This window comes from Nesoenas mayeri, assembly GCF_963082525.1.
Source record: "Nesoenas mayeri genome assembly, chromosome: 18".
In the NCBI taxonomy this organism is placed as follows: Eukaryota; Metazoa; Chordata; class Aves; order Columbiformes; family Columbidae; genus Nesoenas; species Nesoenas mayeri.
The window spans coordinates 5,534,392-5,558,315 of NC_137566.1; the positions used below are offsets into that span (position 1 = coordinate 5,534,392).

Genomic DNA, 23,924 nt, shown 5'->3' on the forward strand with positions numbered 1-23,924 from the left:
CACTGAGAACAAGAACAAGAAAGAGGGGGAGAGCGTGAGGCACCAAGCCAGCCAGCAGCATTGTCAAGGACCTGCCTCAGCTCCCTTGCTATGACCTCTCTGGTACCTGAGTCCCAGACTGCATGAGGAAATTAGGAAGAGGAAATCCATTTTTTGGAGCAGGAGGCGCTGCTCAAAGCCCTGAGTCAAAAAAGCAACTCTCTTAACTGCTCTGCTGGAGTGGGGCTTATGTGACTTGTGAGCAAGGGCATCCCTCAACCCTGCTCAGCTCCAGCCCACTGAAGAGCTTCAGGTATGTCACATCACCTCTCCCTGCCTCAGTTTCCCTAACTAGGACACAGCCAACAAGAACAAAAACGTTTGCCCTTCTCCTGGCCCATTTCTCCTCTACAAGATAAAATAAACACCCACTCCAAGGAGTGAATACCTTGTGTCCTGGAAGGGAAGGGGGTTCAAACCCTGACGTAAGACTCAAATCAACATGACCCTCAGCTTTCCAGCCTTCAGGAAAAAGGTGATCTGTACCACGGAGAACCGACAAGCAAAGGACTCCAATGCAGCAGCACAGTACAGCTTTTGCTGGCTCCGAGGCAAATCAAAGCCAGCAACACCTGTGATATTTATATTGTATCCCTTACACTCATTCTCCCATTAGTAAATGAGCTAAGACTTGGATGGATCTATGTCAGTGGCATTAGGTTTCTACACAACCAGAAATAAGAATACCCTCTGAGTCTGTAACTAGAAAGGGTTGGCAATTGGAAAAAGGTGGAATTGCAAAGGTCCATTTGTCTACCAATAGACGAAGAGACCAAACTCCTCCTCTCCTCTCCACCTTGTTACCATTTCCAGGAAGAATCCTATATTTGCACTGTCCCCCAGTTGCAATGCCCTACACAACGTATCCATGCCTGCCAGTCTTCCTCCAGCCACCCTCAGAGGTGCGAATGGGACCGGACCCAGCCAGGTTTGGGGCTCAGACGCCAGGAGTTTTTAGAACAAAAACACCAAGAATGTTATTTCAATCCGGACATCCTGAGGAAGAGGTGGGCAGGAGACGGCCATGGAAGGCAACAAAAGCTGTTCTGTTTCTCTTTGTGACATGAGGTATATGAGCAGAGGTGGAGAATTTTGGGAGGACAACCTGGTCTTTCCAGCGAGAAGGAAGAAGATGCTCATACACTTGGCAGATACTGGGGAAGAAGGTTCCATTGAGATTGGTGGAAAGATACCTCCTGACTCCAGATCTGTCCCAAATGGCTGAATACTGGTGGCACAGACAGATCAGAAGGAGCATTCAGGCACAAAGCCAACGGCAAATGGTTGGTACAACAACACTGCAACAGCACCTGGAGGCCCTGATCTGAGTCACCTAGGCTGGGCTGCACAGAGAGATAGCGAGAGAGCCTAAAACCTGACCTTGTAAAGGGAACAGGCAAACAGATGAACATGAAAGTGAGACAAGGTGATTTGCATCATTCAGGAGAACAAATGGCAACATTGGGAAGAGCCTCCAGCACCTTCACTCAACCTGAATAAAGCATGACTGTCTTTTCTGTGGCTTCTGTATGTGTACTCTCCTAATGCTGGACACTTTAACAGGAGCCCAACCTTTTGTGCACAGGACTACATCAATAGCAGCAGAAAGAGAGACTATTTCTGTCTGCTGAGCCCCTGACTGACCTATACAGACCATCTTCCATGGGGCAAATCCACCAGACAGCTTCGTTCTGGACTTACTTCAACAAAACCACATCTGAACCAGCATTTGGGCAGTCTGGTTGTGAAGCAACCCTAAACTGCTGAGGAAGAGCGAGCCTGCAGTCAGAGCACCGGCCTGGGATTTAGCAAACACTTGTTCAACTCCTGACTCGCCTTGTTTGAGCTTCTGCAAGCCAGAGAAGAAACTACAGCCATACACCACTTGGCTTCAGGAAGCTGGAGAGCATGTGGAATAGAAGAGGTGGATTCAGTGAAGCAGCACAGCTCCTGTGCACACAGGAGACTCAGCCAAGGGCTGTAACAGATGTGTTTTAACCCATGCCACTGAGCTATTTGGGATCTGCCTCCGATTGCTCCAGTGCTCACTCACGTGTCTTCCTGACGGAAGACCAACAATAACAATTAGTATCATATAAGGAGCAGCGGACTGCTGCCAGCATTAGCACACTCTCGAGCACCAAAGGTTTCCATTCCACTTTTTATCCCAGCTCTGCATGAGGCAGAGGTCAGGGCAACATTCATCAGCCTTGTTCTGGGCCAGCTCCTTTAGCACATCCAGCCTGCTGAACGGCAATTGCTGTCTCTCCATGCTACGATGGGTTCCCCTACTCAGTGCTTTTGCCTCTTGCCTTAAGCTCACCAAAATAAATTCTGTTCCCTGTTGGCCAGCACACGGTGACAGAGGCTGAGTCTGGCCACACTAGCCATGGTCTCCAGGGGATGACACTGGCCGGGCAGGTCTTGGCTGCAGATGGGAGCCTTGTGTGGTCATTCTGAGCTCCAAGTGAATTCTACCCAATGGGAGAGCCTGATCTCCATCCCGTAGGAAGGGGTTTCCACCTTTCCAACACTCCTGAAACACACTCTCCCAGTGCTTTTGGGCTGGTTCAGGATTACCCCAGGGAAACCCTATCTGAGCCAGCAAAGGGAACGTAAATTCGAGGCTCCTTCTCAGCACATGAACACACTCCAAGGAAAGGCTCTGGAAGGGATCCTGATGACTTCCATATTATTTCCAGTAAATTTTGTGCTGATTCTTGGCACAAACACCGGAAATGAATGGGCTAGGTCAGGAATGTAAATAAAGTGCAACATTGGGATTTAATCTAATCTATAATTATAGTATATGTGGCCAAGGGAAGAAGCTGGTGTGTTTGCACTGCAGCTCCACTCAGGAACTGGTGGGGGTTTTCATTTCCCTTTCCAAAATTTCCCTTTTTGGCTGAAGGATACGTGGTGTCTCCCCAAGTATCTGAACTGAACGTGCTGGGCTGGCAAAGCTGCTTTCCAGCAGCCGATCAGGTACAGCTCAGTGAAGAGGCATCCCCAGGCACGCAGGGAAGGATGGGGGGAGAAGCTGAGGTGGATGAGCTGGGCTGAAGGTCAATGAGGCTGCAGGATGCACAGGGGAAGCTCCTGTCTTCACAGCAAAGACATTGGTTGGGTTCGTAGAGTGCTGAGCTATATAAGGGCCATGAGCAATGTAAAGCTCAGTTCTCCAGGCTGAGTTTGACCTCTGAGACAAGCCAGAGCTTCTTCTCTGGACTGGTGTTTGGTGCATCACCAGTTGCTTGTCACAGCGTGGTGCTCCCAAGCTCCCAAACCATCAGTCTGACTGGCTGGTCCATGCAAGACAAGGACTCAACAGATACATAACTTACCCTCTGCCTTCCTCACCCCATCCTTTTCCAGATCCACCTAGGAGGAAGCTTCACAAACTGCTCTGGTCTATCTGACCTCTGGGGAGAACAATCCCCTCTCCTGTGATGCATTTTGCAAGAATTATAAGACTTCTGGTTTTTACGAGATTAAACTAAACTTGACAATCTTCAAGGAGCATCCTCAGTGCATTGTGTGTGCACATAAGCACATTCACATGGATCCCCACGTCTGACACACAGGCAGAAGTGTCCACACGTGTACACAAGTGTATGGAGCACATGCATCTTTGTTGACATGATTTACTCCCCCTCTGAAAAATCTCAGTGCAGGGAATGGCATCTCAATCCCAGTGTCCTACAGGCAGGGGAAAGAAAAGGGCTGACAGGGAACACATTTTTGTCAGACTGAAATTGCAAAGGACAAAGAAACTAGTTACCCTTTTGTTAGTTTATGTTTTGAAATTACAGAAGTCTCAAAAGCAGAGGAATCAATCAGACTTTGTTTATTTGTTTGCTAGTAAAGCATTTTTTGGTTTTGTTTTTCAAACTCAAGCCCAGCTTTGATCTCAGTCTGGTAATACTCCAAACAAATGGTCAACAGCAGAGTGTAATTGCCATAGGTACTACAGAAGCGAAGGGACGGGATGTCTGACATTTAAAGAGAAGAAGAGACTTCCATGATCTCACAGTCCCCTCTCCCGGTTTACGTGATACTCTAAGACTACTGAAGAAGCAAAAGCATTTGCTTATGAAGAGCTCTGCCGCTGCAGACTCTGTGTGCTCACCTAAGAGTCTAGAGAAAAGCACAGGTCCCTGCTGAGTGGCTATAATCAGGATTATACCCAGGCCAGAGCCCTTCCAAGATCATTGTTTTTTTCCACAAAAAGAAATGAAACAAGCAGAAGAAATTCAATTCAAGAAATGACCCTGTGCCCGTGTTTCTGTTGTTGTTACGTCTGCGTGGGCTCAGAACAGAGTGTCAGCCTCACATTTCACTGTTCTGGCTTTCTTCACGCTGTGTTGCAACTGTGCGGACATCTGAACAGAGGAATATTTAATGTGGGTGCCTACGTAACTGAGAACGTACAGATGGTCAGTAAACACGTGCTGGTTGGGTCCCAAATGTGCTGGGTACACATGCACCCACAGCCGTGCGTGCAAACAGGGCGAGCAGCAGGTGATGGGGCTGGGCAGGTGTGCTGGGTGTGCAGCATGAGATGCCGAGGAGGGGATGCTGTGGTGTGTGTACACGCATGTTTTTTGGATGCCCAGGACTGCGGGTCCATACCCCAGGGGTGCCAATATGAACATGTGTCCATACATGTGCACTTATGCATGCACAGCCCTGGGAATGGCGTGCCAAGCCCTGCTGAGCGTCAGCTGAGAAATGGAGCCAACCCTGTGCATCACGCCAGGGCCTGTCCCCGGAGAAGGACGAGGTCCAAAGCTCCTGGATGCCAGGGGACTGCTGCCTGCTGGCTGCCTGCAGCCAGGGCTCACCACAAAACCTACTGGCCCGCACCCAGGGGCACCCACAGAGAAACAGGGGCTGCCCACAGCCACCCCCCAGGACACGCGGCATCGCCGACCTCTGGTCACCCCCCCAACAGCAACGCACCTCACGCCTGCAACACAGCAGCCTGGCTTGGACCAAAGGGATGACACAACCCCGGACAAAGCCAGGGCTCTCCCAGCCCTTTGCAGACATCAGGAATTAGATCACAGAGCCCCTCAAGCGATGGGCGAGTGCAATTATCCCTGCCCGGCAGATGGAGAAGATGATGTGGCAGCCCAGGCTGCCCAAGAGCCAGACCTCCTGGCTCCCAGCTCCTTCCCCAGCAAAACCAGCGGCTCTTCCCTCGCCTGCTGCCCCTGGCAGCCACAAGCTGAATGTTTGAGAACCCAAACCCGGATGATTTTATGGGCAGCGGGTGATTAGCAAGCACTGTGGTCACTCCAGCCTCCCCCTGGCACCTTTTTAGGGCAGCCTCATTCCCAGAGATATTAATAATTGTATTTATGCATTATATATATTTAACAGAAAAACATTTAAAATTATTGAATGGCAAGAGGTATCACTTGGAACCCGCTTCTGGACATAGCCTTGGCCAAGAGATGCATAATAAAGGCTTCTCCTTCCTCGGAGGCTGTCAACATACTGAACCGGGGGGCGGTGGAGGGGTTGCAAAGGGAAAGTATTAATCAAGATCTTTAAAAGTCCTCGCTGACAGACCAGTTGCCAGCTCTCACTTTAAATGCTTTTGTGGTCCCATAAAAAGTTTCATTACTCACTACAAAATGTGTTTTAATTATTACAGTCATTCTGACATTAAGCCCTGGGTGTTTCTCTCTTGCTCACTCTGTCTCTCCTCCGTCTCCTTGCTTTTTTTCTCTGTTTTTCTCTCTCTTACTGTCCTGACTCCTGATATCCCCATCAAGACAGAGGATGCCCTGGCTAATGAGCCAGGTTGAAAAGCCCAGACCCCCTCCAAACAATACTGAAGGAGAAGCTAATATTTGGATGCCAAAATTATCTCTTTGCTTCACATATGAATTACTCTGTAGGACTCAAAATGGAAAATCCAATCCCATGTTGTCAATGATATCTCAGAAGACTCAAGTGAACAAGAACATCAGAATTTGGTGTCTCTCTGATGTGGTATATGTGTCCTCCTAATATAAAGAGCAACTTACACAAACAACACCAATCACATTTTTGACATCTGGCTGCTTTGGTCCACCAGGCATTTGGTCAAAGTGGGCAAGTTGCTTCAGACTGACCATGTTAGCTCAGTTCATCCATCAGAGACAACCCTATCCCATCGGGCATGGACTTGGCATACTGAAAACATAAATTATTCCTGTGGAGTCTTCCACAAAATCCCAGTGCCTCCAGTGCTGTACTGGCAGACACTGGTTTTCCATTTCACCAGCTGAGCCTAACACCCAAAGCAAGAGAGTTTCATTGTTTGTCCAGTGTCTAGTATAACACAGTGCTGACCAAAAATGTGAATAACAACTAAAGAAGAGCATCAGAGACCGCGCTGTGCCCCCAGCACCTCCCACATGCCCCTCCTTACTTGTACAGACCATCTGGTTCCAGGCACTTGAAAATCACTGAGTAGAGGCTGGTTTCAGGGACGTCTCCGTGGCTCCTACCCGCTGCCACGCAGGACGTTGCAAGGCCAGAAAGCAAATCATCTGCAAAGCTCAAGGATTCTCCTGGAGAGCAAAGAGAGGAGAAAGCCCAAAACATCAATGCAGGTGCTAAATTATTGGCGACCATTTAAAAAATATGGCATAGAATCATTTTGGTTGGAAGAGACCTTCAAGATCATCAAGTCCAACCGTTAACCCACCCCTGGCACTACCCCATGTCCCTGAGAACCTCATGTCCGTCTGTTCAACCCTCCAGGGATGGTGACTCCAGCACTGCCCTGGGCAGCCTGTTCCAATGCCCCACAGCCCTTTGGGGAAGAAATTGTTCCTGCAGACACACAGCTACATAGCACAAGCAATCAACCAAGTCTCACTGGCTGTGGCTGGCAGGAATGGTCCCAAGTCTATATGGTGAATGTCACCTATGGATGATGTAAGTAGAAAACACACTTGGGCCACCAGCTGTAACAGGGACCCGCTGCAGAAAACACGGCCAGGGCACTGCAAGGGTAAATCACAGAGCATACGGGCAACCTGTGGACCCTCTGCAACCACCAGGCACAGAACCACCATCCAGGGATGGGCTCCAGGTCCCCAGAGAGCAGGAAGCCTGGCTAATTAGGGCTTCTGGCCATAACCGCACATTCCATCCTTAAAGGGGACGGGGCCTTTTTCACAAATCATCTGTCACAGTGAAATGTGCTTCTGCTATCTTAGATTATCAGGAAATGAGATGTTTTTAGAGCTTGGATGTAATGCTCTCAATGTGCTAGGGTTTTGGGGGGTGTTGGTTAATTTTATTTTATTTTATTTTATTTTATTTTATTTTAATCAGTAGTTTTGCATTCCCCTTCATGTGCACTCTGCCGGCTCCTGGAGCTCTGACTGAAGCTCCTTCAGCTGTGCTGAAGGATACTTGCCCCTTTAAAAGCATTCAAAGAAAAATACTAAATATTAAAAATGCTGAAAAACTCATTTTTTTGGACTTCTGGTTCATAAAGCTTATTAAGCACTCAGATCATAACCCAGCTGAAATTGAAAACGCTCCATTTATTAAGCTTTTTGGGCCTGATTATCCACTGCCGTGCAACCTGTCTCCTTGCGCAGGGCAGGCTGTCTATCAGACAGAGCTCATTGCGTTCAATTCTCATTTTCCATCAGTGTAACCGAAAGCCCAAGGTACCGAGCAGTAAAAAACCTTAGAGCAGCTGCCCTGGTTGTGCCCCCACTCGCACCGATGGGAATCGCAGAACGGGCAGCTGCAGCTGATGGAGTTATGCTAGTAGAAGCAAACCTGGAGCCAGATCGCAGCGCCGGGTACCTTGTGCATGTGTAAATGTCACGACACCGCAGCAGAAGGAGGAGGAGAATTCCCTTCTCAACACTTTATTTTTCTAAAAGCAAAAGTGACTGAGGACTACTGAAATGAAGCACAAGTCTAGGTTCTTGGTACAGACCCTAAGAAATAACACAGCGGTTTAATCAGCCCAGAAAGTCTTGCTGTGTGGCTGGATTATCCAGGTAGAACAAAAATCCCCCCTCTCCAGCCCCCCAAGATGCATTTACGTCTTGTCTCAAAATACACAACGCAGTAACAAATGTCCCCCTTGGCTAGAGAAAAGAGCAGCAATAAATTCTTTTCCTCCCTAAAGGAATCCAAGCCTTAATTATTCATTTTAATGCTCCCAGCACAACTTGTTCTTTCCAAACTTTTTCAAGCAGCTCTGTCACTGGTCTCCACTGCTTAACCCAGTCCCAGGTCTGTACCAAACCCCACATCAACTCAACTGGCAGGCTGGGTTGGCAGCGGTAAAATCACTGCTTGGATGTCACGAGCACCGAATAGCCTTGAGCAAGCCCCTTAGCTCTGGGTTTATGATTTAAACAAACAAAAACCTCCTGCTCATTTCTAACTTCCAATTTCTGTCCCTCTTCATACGACATCAGGGTGGACCAGGCAACTCCGTGTCACCTGAAGTCCTTGAGGACAGACACTGCAAACTTACAAACCAGACAAATCACAAGCACGCAACGAAGAAGCAGGACCAGATTGTGATGCTGAACTAGAGCAAGAGCTTTTAAGCCTCTTCAGATCTCAAGTGACCAGCTTCTGACCAGGAAGAAACTTCACAGAGGGACAGACCATCCCATGGGTGGCTGTTGTGGGGTTGAGAGGCAGTCAGTGTGGGGTAGCAAAGAAAATAGCCAGGCAGAGAGACTGTGATGAGCAACTGGGCAAGACCAAGGGGAGATCTGTCCTGGCAGAGCACAGGGACCATCAGTCAGGGCATCTGTGCCAAGGAGCACAAGAGACGGATGGGAGAGAATAACACATGCAGGAGACTGGAAATGGGATGGAAAATGTCATGTGCAACCACTGAATTAAAGTTTGTCTTAAAATTGCACCGCTAACTCTCTTTAAGGCATCCACTCACTTCTGAGTGCTCATCTTTCATAGTTTTTCCAGATAGCTTTGAGGGGAACAGGCTGGCAGCGAGTGCTGCCTTGAAATGCAGCAGCAGCTGCATCACACGATGCTCTGATTTGCCATAGATTGGACCTGTCTATGTTGTCGAACATGTTGCTGTTCCCTGCACAGGAGGAAATGAAGTTCTTGGGATCTACCAACTCAGCGTCAACCTAGGTTAAGCCAAACCTCTTGCAATAAAATCCCCAAAGCAAGAGGTTGCTTTGTGTTCAATCCTGAACCTCTGGGGAACTTTCCCCTCTCGATGGCCCTGCTACGATCAAACAAAAGCAAAGAGGTTGTTATGAAAATAGCAAAACAGATTGTGAGCAAAGGTGCTGAAATCTCAGCCCCAAGGTTGGGAGTCTTTCTGCACCTGTATAAGCAGTGGTGAGATTGCTGGTGGTGCCAGACTGCACAGACCAAGGAGTAAAGACGGGGTCTTTGGACACGGACATGCCCATGGACAAATCGACTACCCAGAGCTGTCAATCTGCAGAAAACACAGGGACCTGCTTGTCTGTGCTCTACCCTGGGTGATGCAGGGCACACGGCAACTTTAGTTGTTCATCTCACACAAGAGAAGTATCTCCTTGTTCAGTCTGTGGTGCTCTCAGAGCAGCTGAAATTAAATTTCTTAAGCCTTCCCGAGGACCAGAAAACAAGTTGTTCTCTAGATTTAGACGGGGATCTTGTCAGTAGAAGGTAACTAGGGCAACAGGTGCATTTTCTGGCATTGCAAGAGGATGATGGGCCACTAATGTTGCCCTAAAAAGTAAAAGTGGCCTTGGGATGCTGTAGCAATGGAGGAATAGTGATCTAACTGCACAAGGCCATGGTGACAGCTCAGTGCAGAGTATTGCTCATCTATGTTTATGAAGAAAGCAGGAGAGAAGAGTTACATGGAAAAAGGAAAAAGCACAAGCTTACCATACAAGCAGAGACACAGAAAGGCCAAGCAGAAATACAGAACTCTGTAAACCCACCATCAGGGCAGGCAATTAGATGGAAAATAAATATTTAGGCTAATGGGCAGTAATGGCAAGGGAAAGCAAATTGGATATGAATAAACTCATACTCCTGAGAAGGGCAAAAAACCTAACTATCTTTGAAGAAGAAATAACCTAACTATCTTTTAAGAAGGAGTTTGATCACTTTATAAAAGGGATTATATGGATAAGTAGCTTGTGATGGAAAGCAAAGAGGCTTCTCTTTCCCGTCTGGACCTGTGTTCTCACATACCCTGCCAGTAAATATAAAGAAGGATTTCAGCCTCCCAAAGCAGCCCTGAAGCACAAACCTCCTAGATTGCTGTAGTATCTTTGTTCGCGTTATTAAATTTCAGGAAGAATCCAAAGGTTCTCTGCAGAGTAAATGATAGCTAAGTAGATCATCTCTGTGGAGTAGGAGATATTTTATTGACCAGACAGCCATCTGTGTCCTTCATTAATAGTAATAAATAATTGATGTCACGCTAAATAAAGCAATAAGCTGTTACAGATATCAAGGACAAATGACCAGCTCCTGTGAGGATGCCTCACCTGTGTTCACTTCTCAGTAGTACAAAACCCAGACCAGAGCTCAGCAGCACCATGGTAAGTGCTGTGCACAGAGCAAAAGATGGTACCTGCTGCATACTGGTGACTTCTGACCATGCGCCAAATCCCCACAAGACTCTATTCTCCCTCATTTCCATGCTACTCCCTTCCCAGGACTGATATGCCCCAAACCATCCAATTCCCCAGGCAGCTTTTGAGAAATGAATCTACTAACGACTGTCGAGAAGGTGCAGCTCCCTCCCAGTGGCATTTTCCTTCTCTCTCCAGTGCAGCCCCTTGCTACTGCATCTTCCTCTTCTGCAGACACAGCTGTGGAGTTTGGCAAACCTCCTCTTTTTTGGTTTTGTAAACGTGTATCTGACACTGATTCTGGTGGTATGGTGAGTCAGAGCTCTCCCTAAACCAGAAGGAAATAACAGCACACGTGGAGCTTGTAGGGGGATTAACTTTATTTTGTGAAGCTTTACAAACCTTTCCTGGCCACACCAAGGCATATAGGTCAAGCCATGGGTGATGGCCAACCCAACTGCATGTCTGCTCTGGAGGGGGAGGACACCCCTGACCCAGCTGCCTGTCTGCGAGGCTGAGCTGGCAGTCTGTTCTCAAGCAAGCACATTTCAGGTGGCAGGAGGCTCAGATGGGAAGGAATGGAGACCAAGAAATGCAAATGGATGGGAACAAGCTCAGACAGCTCACTCGCAGCATCCAACGGCCTTAGTTTGCCTCAGTCCTTCCACTGCAACCTGTGCCGGCGCACAGGAGTTGTGGATGGCAGGAAAGATGAATCACCTATCAACCATCCCACCAAAGACAACAAGAGTTGGGGGGATGAGTTCAACCAGACTAAACAAGAGAGTGAGGCCAGGAGACTCCAGGAGGTTTGAGGAGCACGAGGAAGTTCCGGGACCCCCACAGACATCTCCACACCTTCAGCCTGCGTCCCTGTGCACAGACAGAGCCCAGGCAGTGCAAACCAAAGTGGAAATGGAGAAGTGAGACCTCCCTGCTGCAATTCACCTGTGAGATTCCTAGAAAGAGCGCAAAGGGGAAAGCAGGAAGGCACCGACATCTCTATCTTGACAGCTTCTTCACTGGACTGGATGAAACCAACCCTGCAACGTTACCAGTAGTTTTCTTCTGATTGTGGTTTTTCTCTCTCTGTCTTTCTCCCTTTTGCCTTTTTTTCAACCTGTTTTCAATTTACTCTTGTGGCATCTCTGACTGTGACCTCATTCTGGTAAGGAGGGGCGGAGGGGGTGGAAGGGGAGAGAGTGTCCTTTAAAAAAGAAATGAAAGAAATAATATTTTATTTAGCTTGGTTGGTTTTGAAGCTTTAGCAGAAGAAAGATTAACCTTTTCTGCCTAACTTAATGAAAACAAGGAGAAAGCCTGTATGGATAAATAAATATCTGTGTGGGTACGGAGCAGACACGATCGTGTTACAGCCCCGGTGGAGCTGTAATGGGGAACAGGCGCGTTCCTGCGCAGCGGCTCCCAATTCCCGATCCATTTTCAAGGAAAGAAAAACAGAGTAGAATGTCAGAGGCTCAAGTGGGCATAAACGAGGGAGCCCAGGGAAGGCAGATGGGGCCCACCGAGGACCTCTGTCCCCAGCAGTGACCTCCGGAGCAATGCCAGCGAAGCAGATGGAAAAAGAGACCTTCCTCCACTTTGCCCTTGCCAGGTTATGGTTCCTGAAACGAGCAAACAAATGGCACGCTCAGCCCTCCAAGTCTGTCACCTTTTGGGGGTCCTTGTCCCACCATCCTCTTCCTCCCTGGCTCTGCTGAGGATGAGGAGACGTTCAGAGGAAGGCTTGGACCAGGTTTTTGGATGGGTAGATGAGGAGCACAGGCTCGCAGGGCGGTTCCTCCACAACGATGTTGTACCTGGGATTAATGTGCTTCAGATATGGCACTTGGTGAGGGAAGGCGGCGAGAAGTGGTTTGTCTTGGGGATGATGGGCTGATTTAAATTAGCGTAACGTAACTGTAGGCGACAGAGCTGTTCCAATTTACATCAGCAGATGGTCTGTCTCGCTGCCTAGAAGATCATTAAAAGCAAACTGTCCCCACTGATCCTGGTGGAAGGATGTCAAATCCTCTTCCCCACACGGCTTGCCAGATTAGAAAAGAAATAAAAAGCCCCAGTTATTACTAAAAAAGTCTTCTGCCCACATTCTGGGAGCCCCCGTGCATGTCAGCCTCCCTTGTCAGATGGGAGCCTAAGCCCCACACCCAACAAAGCCTGAGGACTTTGGAAAAAGCCTTTTCTCAGACACATCCATCGGGAATCCCTCTGCCTGGGCACAGGCTGTCTAGGCTGAAACAAAAAGAAAACCCCAATGATTATTCTATGCAACTTTGGGTAAAGTTTGCGCCTCACTTGCTGACTTGTACAAAGGCACAAATTGCAGCACTTCTCTGAACTACTTCACCTTGCCTACATTTATGAATTTTGGGAGAACTTGCTTCATATGTCTATATGCTACTAGATACCTTAATAATGATACAGTGTTCTCCTCTGGGCTTCCCAGTTCCTCTGCTGGTGAAGACTGCATTTGTAGATATCTAAATCTAAGGAGCGATGCTTTAGCTGAGCTAAAAGTTTAACTCCAGTGCCACAAAAGTCTCTTGAATGGTTTCACTGGTGCTCTCAAGGGCTCGAACTTGCTGCACACAGTGACCACACAGAACTGAAGGATGACCTGTCTTGCACTGTTCTTATCAAGAGCAGCCAGTGGAACAGAAGGAAATGGTCTTAATTTGGATGAGCTGCAATGTTCTAAAAACATGATGCACAAGGTTCATCACGAGTGTGTTCTTCTTTTAGGTTCATCAACAGGACTCACTGCTCCTTTGCCCGAGCTCTGCACTGACTGCTTAGCACAGTTCTTTCACAGTCCATATCTAAGACTTCAGAAAAACTGCTTCAACTCATGTAAAAATGCATCATCTCCTCCATCTCCCCCAAAGGCAGCACGCTGCTGGAGGAAGAGTGAGAATTAATGCATTTCGTTCTATGCTGTGAGCCCTCCAGTATTTCTCAGGGTTCATTGGGCTGCTAAGGGTCAGCCACAGCCAGACACAAGCTAACTCTACGCTTTGAGCCATCCAGGCATGAGTCAGTTCCAATCGCAACGTCACGTATTCACATTAGCATGGTGGAGACTCCAAGTGAATTTATCTATTCCCTTGGAGTTTGTGTTTTGGGCTCTTCAGCACGTTTAAAATAGTTACTTGATTTCAAGGCAAAGTGAGAACCCTTGTGTGCTGGGAGTTGTGCAGACACAAAGACATCAGCCTTGTCCTCAGACACTTCCTGTCTGGCAGAAGATTTCTGTCCATCACCACAGACCTAGTTCTCACTCTCATCACTGCAGGTCTAGTTCCCATCCTCATTCTTGCTTTTCCTTTCATTTTTAGCTTCTTTTTAGTTACAGGTTTCTAAACAATGTACCAGCGGTCCAGATCACTTGGTGGTCCCCAGGTCCTGTAGTCAGTGGTCTGTAGCAGATCCAAGGACTGCATGGAGCGTTATGATCAACAGGAATCCCACCAGCCCTCCTACAGCCCCAGAGCCATTCTTCTACAGCATAACCTGTGTCAGATACTTCAGAGACAGCAACAAAACCTGTGTCATAACCTCTTCTTAAAAGCACAAAGCTACTGCTTTCTTGCAGCTCCTAAGGGAACAAAGTACTGTCTGAAAACGACTCCTAAATTTTGGATGCAAAGGTGGCACCAAGGAGCTGGGTTCCACCAGTCCAGAGTACTGGGAGGTTCCATCTGTTGCTGGCATTAAGGTGACGAAACTTGAAAGGGAGCAGCTTTCACCGTGAGACGTGTCAGATGACAAATCCTGGGATCCTTCCTAAAAAAGGTCAATGACAAGGGGATTCTGCTCAGTCCAAGTGGGCCCTGGGGAGATTCCGGTAACACGTCTGACATGCAAATCTGCCTAGTACACACACTTCCTAACCTGCTCAGTACATGATGATCTATGAAGAAAGCAGGGTAGACCTGCCAAACAGCAGGGTCAGGTCCTTCATTTCCAGCTCTGCTGAGATGCCTTTTTCCTTTATTTTCAGCTCTTTATGACTAAATACTCCACTAAGTTTAATGCCCCACAGAACGTCACTGGCTGACACACACCCACCAGAGATCAAGCCTTAGACCTCTATGCAAATACCAGACTAGCAGGAGGGGGAAAGAACATTTCCTAAAAGAAACTCAGTGTGCAATTAGTTGCTAAAAACATAACTATCACAAGAGACTTGTCAAATCAAATTACTTCAAACTTATGCTAAAAGCCATCAGCTGGTCTGTGCTTCATTTCTCCTTGGATTTTCTGAGAAAGTGGAATTTTTGGACTTGTGAGATCAGCCAATTTCTTCTATATTGCCACTGTTGCCTAACCCTGTGCTTGATCCCTTCATGGCTCAGTGCTGGGAAGCTGATCAAATCACAGACTGAAGTTCATTACCTGTAGTGGCAATCCATTTAAAAAAAACCCTGTTCTTTGGTCACATTTATTCTAAATAGAGGCAATATGTGTAAATGCTGATGATCACGGAGACTTTGGACCAGCATGTTCCAAAGGGCTCAGCACACACAACTGCAGCCAGATCTGCAGCCTGTTAGCCAAGGAACACTTAGAAAAATTGGTCCTGACGGACGGACCCACATACAAGTAGAGCTTGTATTTGGCCCTAATATGCCATTTTGGACATTTGACAATGTGGGGGCAGATCCTCAGTTCATAAAATCTCCTGTAACTCCCTTGAAGTCAATGGAACAATAACAATTTACACTAGTTGAGTTTCTGTATCTTGGCTGTGAGCTATTTGGAACAACCGCACCGTAACGATTATTACAGATATTTCAGATCGCTTGTCTAAGATGGATAGGAGAATATCACTGCATAAGAAAACAGAGAGTTACTTTGCAACGATTTCTAAAGAATTATTGACCCATATCTTGCCAACATTTACACATGTGGGTTGTTCTATTACACTCGTGTGCCAGATAAACCTAAGTACATGCTTGTAGGACCGAGGTTAAACCTTGTGCAAACACAGCGAGTTCTAAATATTTTTGTAGATATGTTTGGTTACCACAGATTCAGACCAGAAAGCATTTGACTGTGCCTCTCTTCATAACTCTCCATTTAGCCGAGCAGGTGTCATAAGAGAAGCCAAATATGATATTGGGATAGAACTGAGAAAATAAGCAATTATCTGACCAAACTCAGAAGGCAGAAAACATCCACATGCTCAGGCCTAATGTATACATGAGTTGACATCAGTTTTTGAACATGGAATTACCTGGGTTACAAGAGTATATTCACAACAACTTCCTTAACACAGCTAATGAATCATTTGCTTATTGATTTCCCCATAATGAAGTCAACATTTTTCTTCACAGTTTTGATTCATGAGAAGACAAAAGAGCTGGGAATCTCTTGGTCATGAAGAACCTACTCCAGCATCCATCATCATCTCAGCGATCACTCCATCTTTTCCACTAAGCCTACAAGATGAGACAGGATCTCCTGCACCACTGCACAGTCCTGTCGCTCACGAGGAAAGAACGCAACCTTTAATTTCTTAAATTGAGATGATTTTGTTTCCTGGAGGACAAAACACGTGTCGACAAGGCTCCTGACACTCAGAGACTCCATGGCACTTCACAAAGGCCATTAATGCCTCTGACAGTGTGGCGGCGCTTACATTACAACACACCTGCATCGCCAAAGAATGCAGCACCAGGAGAGGCGGCTGACAAAGGAGCAGGGACGCACAGAAAGGAAATTACTTTCTCAAGACAGCAGGCAAAAGGCAAATTTTAGGCTATAACCCAGAGCCCCAGTCCGGATCTCTAACCACTAATAGCTGGCTTTCAATTCTGACAGACTGTTAACCCTTTTTTATGAGGGATCGAACCCCAGGCCCTGAGGACACCTGCCACAGGCGTGCAGCAGGACACTGGCACAAAAGGAATGCCTTCTGCTCTGCATTGTAAGTCATGTTTCCAATAAACTAAGACAAATCAACACTGGCACCCCCAGGAAAGAGGAGCTGTTAGCAGCCAGGAGAGCTCTGATGGATGATGCCCCCTGGGAACCCATCTCACCAAAGGTCCGCTATGGTGGGAACAGTTGTTTGACTCCTAGATGTCCTTGGCAAAGCGAGGTATCTGGGCATGCTTCCCATCCCCAGGATCACCGATCGCTTGGGGATGGTTAGTTGGAGACACGTCATCGCCAGCGACTGTGCAACGTCTCACCACTCGGATGACAAAAGACAGATTCCCAGAGTGAGCAGAGCAGGATTAAGCCAAGTGGTAAATGGACTCCAGGGCTGTCCCAGGATCTGTGCTGACGAGGGAAGCCAGTGCCAGGTAGCCAACCTGGAGCTCGTACGGCAAGGTTATCGCTTCCCTCCTTTCTTCAAATCCATAAATAGAACCCAAACATTGCTTGGGCCATGTTAGAGAGATAAGGTGAGTCTCTCCCATCCCTTGTAAAGCCTGAAATAGAAGCCCCACTACTCCCTATCCTAAGCATCAAGCAGAAGATGTTGACATTTAGCAGCAGGGAAAAATCTCCCAAACAATGAACCCTCTCAGGCCTCTCTTCTCCTCTCCCTTTCCCTGGTACCCTGGAAAATGTTCATGAAGTGAAATGGAAACGAAAAGAAAAACCCAAACCCCAAGAACCAAACCCCAACCTTCCTAAGGCTGTGGAAATAACACGTAGAGAAGAGTGAGTCAGGCTCTGCTAAGTGCACAAGGGTCACCATTCCTGAAGGCAGAGATGATTCACCAAGGCAGCGAGAACTTGAAAGTAGAAGAGACCAAAAAGAGGGTACGGAAAGAAAGTTGTATCAAAGAAGGGGAGGAAATAAGAAATTAAATGGTTCCGGGTTGCATTCACCTTGCTCTTTATCAAACACTGCTCAGCTGGAACCAATCCGGGATGACTCACTTGACAGTGCTGAGATTATTCCCTCGGTGCTTTGTCCAAACTTTCTTCATGAGTAGGAGGGCAAACAAGCTGTAAAACCTCAATCCATCCCCTGCTCTTACCTCTCTTCTGCCTGAGATGCCCAGCAGAGCCCTCACCTCCCTGCTGCTTCTGCTTCTCCTTTCCTGCACACATTCCCTTCAACCTCAGCAGCATTAAAGCTTCTGTTCTCCTCATAAAAGATGCCTTCAAGGAGATGAGAAAAGCAGGGTTTGCTCGGTAGCGTGGCACACCGTTGGGACGCCCTCCTGGATGCCCCTGGCACAGAAAGCACATTGTCACAAGAGATGGAGAGGAGGACGGGGCACAGGTGCCTGGGGAGAGCTCTGCCTGTCGGAACGTGCTCCTGCTATTCCTCCATTCATCCTTCCTCCTCAGCGATATCCCCCGCATCCTTTTATCTAGTAGCCATAAAAATTCAAACACAAAAAAGTTGCTCTGAAAAAAAACCCTAAATACACCAAAAAAAAAGACAAGTCCTCCCTCTCAAGTTCACAATGAGAGCTGTAAAACTTCTTCTGCTTGGAAAATTCTCCTGGTCAGTTTTTCCTACTGTTTAATCCGTGCTTGGAGTTACACAGAATGAGTAAACACATTTTATAAGGTTCTAATTCATACCTAAGCCATACAGTTTATAGCTTAACATAGTAAAATACACACACACACATGCACTTTCTATACTTTTATATACACACACACATATATATATATATACACACTCACACACATATGCATTAAACAGCCTTGGTCTCACTCCTGTGAGGTTCCCAGTAAGAGATCTGGGGTGCTTAGGTAGGTCAATGGCTTTATGACCATTGACCAAGGAATTGCCTCTACCATTGCTCTGAAGAAGGTGGCTTCTCATGACCTTTTGTGTTTGGCGTTTTCCTGCTTATTTCCCTCAGCGGATTGCTATTAAATTAAAACAGGCATCTCATACAGTGCCAGATTTAAGTGTGATTAACATATAGTTTCTGCTACACCTTTGCAAGACCACATCAAGAGACCATTTCCTCAGGGGAAAGAGAGAGATCTGCGTCAGGGACACAGCCGAAGCCTTTGCTGATACAAGCTGCAGAATCTCCGCCGACATGAGTGGGAATGGATCAATTTGTGCCAGCCAAGAGCCTGGCTATAAACTGTGCTTGGTGCAGTGCAGCTCCTTTGAGCAGGAAGACAAAAAGACAACAGAAACACCTAGAAAATGTCCCAGACACTGGATTTTGTGGTTCTCCAGAACAACTTCTTTGCAGCCTTTTTTTTTTTTTCCTGGGAGTTCTTTTGAACACTGTCCCTCCAAGGGTGCACAAAAGCACTCTGGGTCACCAAGGTGAAACCATGAGCATCATTCAAGCCCATCCTGGCCAGTTCTGTGGTAGCTTGTCATTTGAAGGCACAGACAAAAGCCACTGCTCAAGGTAGTGGTTTGAACTTGTTTCCAGCCACACAAAATGTGAGATGTGGGCTTGTGGCCCCGTAATGCTATTTTCATTTTCCTCCTCCTCCAAGAAAATAAACTGTTTATTTCCTGAATGCTCCGGTCTGAGAAAGGGCAAAACTTTCCTCTGGGAGCCAGGTGGCTGGAGAGGGAAGGCAGAGGCAAATATTTGCTGAATTTGTCAATGAGGTCTTATTCCATTTTTCTGATTAATATTTATTTAGACATAATATGAGGGAAACCTGCTCAGACCACAGCAATGTGGGAGATTCCACTGTTATTCTCCTCGTGTCAGCTGCTGGTGTGGAGGTGGAGGGGAAAGGAGGAAAGACCGAGACAAAGAGAGAGAGTCAGGGAGTTCAGAAGCAATTCAGAGAAAGTCACGGGCTTTTGTCTTGATTTAGCACAAGATGGGATGTCTTGAGCAAGTCAATGCACCTATGGACCATGTGATGGGTCAAAGAGGTTGAATAGCTCAGCCTTCCTTGCTGATATTCAAGAAACAGTTGTAGCTTTGAGAGAGAAAATTATCTCATTATAGAGCCCTCTTTTTTTTCTTCTCCTTTTAAAGGAAGGAATCATTAATATGTGGAGACAAGGAGAATAAACTGCAACTGCAGCTTTAGTAAATTGTGTGAGACGAACCTGATGTATTTCTTCAATGAGACAGTTTATTCCCCAGACACGAGAAGTGTGGTACAATCTAATTTATCGGGGTATCAAGAGGCACTAGCCATGACACAACATGTGTAATTATTAGGTAAGCTTGAAAAGATAGGAATTAGCAGAAGAATTATACAGCATGTAAGGAACTGAGTAATGGACAAATGAAAACAGGCTGTGCTGAGAGGAGAGTGATGGGAACCAAGCTATAACTAGCAGAGTTCCTCAATGATCAGGCTTGTAATCGATCTTTTTTCTCACTGGAAATACAGCAGTGATTTGAGCAGCGACGAAGTGGAAGCATTATTACTGCACAGGGGATCGGAGGATCAGTCAAAAGAAATTAAAAGATCTTGAGGGCTATAGTAATACAGGTGGAATTTTAACATTTAATATTTAAAAATGCAAATTAATTTCAAGATGGACATCAAAATCATTTTTTCGTCAGCAGGAATCTCTGCAGATAGAAACAAAGGAGGAGAAATGGCTGGCCACAGCACAACCACGTGTTGCTGCTGGGAAAGAGCTGAAGAAAAGATTTTGGATCTGCTTGGAAAGGGTCTTCCATTGTAACAGAGAAGAATCAAGTCCTTTGATAGCCAAAGGCTGAATGTGGTGGCCCAGTACCTGCCTCACTGTCAGAAAACTTCAGAAAGTTTCCAGTCCAACCTCTTCAAACTGGGGCCAGTTTCAAAGCCAGGACATGGTTGCTTGGGGATTTATCCAGATGAGTTTTTAAGGTCTCCAGGGACTCCCTCAAGATCTACATACCTGGTGCATAAACCTCATAGGAGAAATCCCCCTGGACTGTGGTGTCCAGGAGGAAAGAGCTGGATGCAATTCCACAGGGCTTCAAAGCCCCAGCACTGCTGGCTCCCCAAACTGGTCTGGAGGCTCTGAGCGTGTCCCCTGTTGCCCTCCACTGGATAGAAGGAGAATGTCACACTGCTGTGTGGGGACAGCACATCCTCAAAGCATCTCCTCTTTCAGCTGGGGTGATAGTCTGTGCTCTGGGAGCAGAGCAGCTGAACTCTAGCTCTGTTTTTGCTCTGTGTCTGGTGTAGCAACAGCTGGGGGACATAGGTTTGCTCAAACCACAGCCAGACGACTGGAAATAAAAACGATATTCATATATTAATTAACATCTGGTTACTCGTCTAATTACATGATACAATGTGCATGAGTTTTTTGTTCCCTTCATATTTTATGCATTGAGTGAAAACTAAACAAATGTTGCAAAAGCAACAGTGCAGAAGCAAAAAAACAAATGCTACCCAAGTCTGTACTTATAACACTTACTGACACATCAGTTTAATTAACATGTAAAGAAGGACATGACTAAACCACTGCGACGGGGATGGTGGTGACACCGAACTGGAATTAACACCCAGCCTGATCCAACCTGGCCATTTTTCATTAAACTGGGCTTCCCTTTACACAAAGTCTTCTAAAAAAATATGTAATAATTTGTTAAACTGAGCAGTTCAGGGCCTGATTTAGCAAGTTATTACTTAGCCATTTTCAAAAGCCACTTCTAATGAAAACCGGCCCTAAAAATTTCAGCCGGACTGTAAAGCACCGTCCCAAAGGAAAGGAGCTGATGTCACCCTGCCTGCGCAACATCTGACAGCATCTGGTGTGTTCTGCCACGCTTTGGGGACGGAAATCAAAAAGAAGGAAAGCCAGATTAATTAAGAAAAGTCATCACTCAGGTTGTCTGGCAGTAGCACATGATCCCGTGCGTGTGGCCGTCCTCATGCGTCTGGCAGGGGCGGGTGATGGGGACAATGTGCTTTTGCGCAAGGATGAGGGTGGGCAGGGAAAAGAAAAGCTGAAGCTTGGCGCTGGGTTCCAGGCTATGTTTGGGTTTTGTTCAGAAAGCAGCGTTGAGACGGGAGGCTGAGGTGAGAGCAGAGCCCTTCATCCTGCCCCACCATTGGTGACAAGGGGGAAATAAATGCCCAGCAGATGCTGCCCCATTGAGGAAACCAAGCAGACTCCTTTCTGAACCCAGCAGCAAGAGTGGAGTAAGAGAAGCCTTGGAAGGCCACAGGGTTTTGGGGAGCAGCTGGTGTGACAGCCCGACTTCCAGGCACTCGCCCCAAACCACAGCTCTGTTTGATGCTGAGTCCAGGGAGGGAACGTAAAGCAACGGCTCCCCTTTGGGGTGGACCTTTGCCCATGCTGGAGGCCTCTCGCCATCACAGCAGATGCATACGGGTACAATGGGGTCTGAGCACACATCTCGGGTGAGAGCTCTGAAGGGTTAATACCACCCACCAGCAGCTGGTGTCACCCTCAGTTTGCTAAGTGGGACCAGAGGCAGGAGAAGATCCCTCTCCTTGTTCAAGTCACCCATCCTCCGCATAGACCACCTCAACCCCACCAGCCTTGCCCTGATGGCCCCAAGGCGTGATCCACCTCGCCCAGCATCTCTGTGAAGGTGACCGGGCAGGGTCCCACCACGAGCAATGGTTCTACAGTTAGCACGCAGACTCCCATAACCCAATAGAGATGTTTCTAGCCCTTACTGCATATCTGCACAAAGACAGATGCCCATGAAAAGACCTCCCCAAGCAGAGCAGGTAGCACATCCTCAGCATGCTGGCCCAGCGCTTTCCATATGTTCAGCTCCTACAGCACTGCCAGACCTTAACTGTTTGGGTTGAAATTCTCCACACTGGGTATCTGCATCAGGCTGATAAAACAGATAAAACAACTCCAGCCAATTCCAAGGCAGCTCAGGAAAAATATAGTTTTCCTCAAAAAAACAAAAAGTCAAGAAGCCAAAACCAACTTACAACTTTTGTTGGGAAGCCTCAGTGTTCAGAGCAGGGAGCTGGCGTTTGGCAGACAGGGTGGTCACTGCGTTAAGGACACAGCTTTGTCATTAGAAATTTCAATCAAGTTGGCAGCGCTGCAAGGTCAGCAGTACTCTGGCTTGCACACACACCACAGAGGTTGTTTGGCTTCTCCTGAGCTCCCCGAGGTGCTCCAGCCTCTCACAGCTCCTGTACTGGACCACACCACGTACACATCCCTCCTGAAGGTGAACATGCCCCAGCCAAAAGGCAGCCCATAGCTTTGTCACTATTTATTCAGGGACTGAACAACATTGCTTTGCATCTCCCAACAATAAAACCTACTAACAAAGCGATATGTCCTGCAAATTATGACCTATTCTGCATGAACAGGGCTTGCTGCTTTGCTTGTTTTAGTACACTGGAGTTTCTCTTCTATTATTTTTTTTAATTGCAAGCAGTAACAATAACCACACGCTGCCGTTTGCTCAGCAGGTAGCCCTGCAAGCAGAAAGCGGGGCAGCTCTTAGGCTGCCAAATAAATCCCTTTGGCTGGGATTCATGCCTCTTTAGCCCTCTCCAAACAGGCATCTAATTAGGTTCGCCCTATAGTCAAGGTAAAGGTATCTCCTGACAGCAATTCCTCACACCCAGAGAACGTTAATGAAGACATGCGGCAGTGATTTCCCATAGAGGAAACCCGTGCAGCTCCACTGACCACTGCAGGAGACTGGCTGGGCAGATGACATTAATGAGGATATACCCAGGCCTAAGGATACAGCTAAACCAGTCTCAGAGTCAGACTCTAACCCTACACACTGTCAATGAGGCACAAGTGAAATGTGGATGTGGGAGCTTTAGAAAGGAGAAGCATGAGATACCGTCTCCCAGGTCCACATTTCCATCTACGTAGTCTCAACTGCTCTGATCAAAATCACAACCAATACAACCCACCAGCACATCTCCCACAGAGGCATGAGGACATTAGCACATGGGAGCTTGTACCCACAGGCTGAAAGCCCATCACCCTGGCCAGTGGGCACCAACCAGGCTGGAAAGCCCAGGCAGCGTTGCGTGCTTCAACTCTTCGTTCCCAAAATGAAAATAACAAGAGTTCCCTGCCCTGGAAATGGTTGAAAAAAAATCACAAGACATTATAAAACACTGATTGAACAACATCTCGGGTAGAGCAAAAAGTCCAGCCTCCACCTGCTGGAGTATCCCACTTCCCTCACTCAAATTCTCAACAACATCTGAGTGGCGCTTACATCTCACTTCCTAAATTGCATTGGGACACTTGGTAGGTAAGAGCTTATCTCTGCCTGCTCTGTGGTCTTCAAAACTGCTTCAGTTTTCAGGGTTATTCCCCTCTGATCCTTCACCATCATCAGGAAACATTCAAGGAGGAAAGGAACACAAAAAAAAAAC

The 23,924-nt window shown here is 47.1% G+C and overlaps 1 protein-coding gene across 1 annotated transcript in view; it reads right to left on the minus strand.

The window, feature by feature from the left end:
- Positions 1-23,924, minus strand: part of ASTN2 (astrotactin 2) — a gene marked incomplete at its 5' end in the record, with an annotated part of 313,041 nt that overhangs the window by 25,038 nt on the left and 264,079 nt on the right. The window contains one exon of the mRNA XM_080356001.1: positions 6,464-6,605. Within this exon, the coding sequence (XP_080212127.1) occupies positions 6,464-6,605 (142 nt within the window). The remainder of the gene's footprint in view (positions 1-6,463; positions 6,606-23,924) is intronic.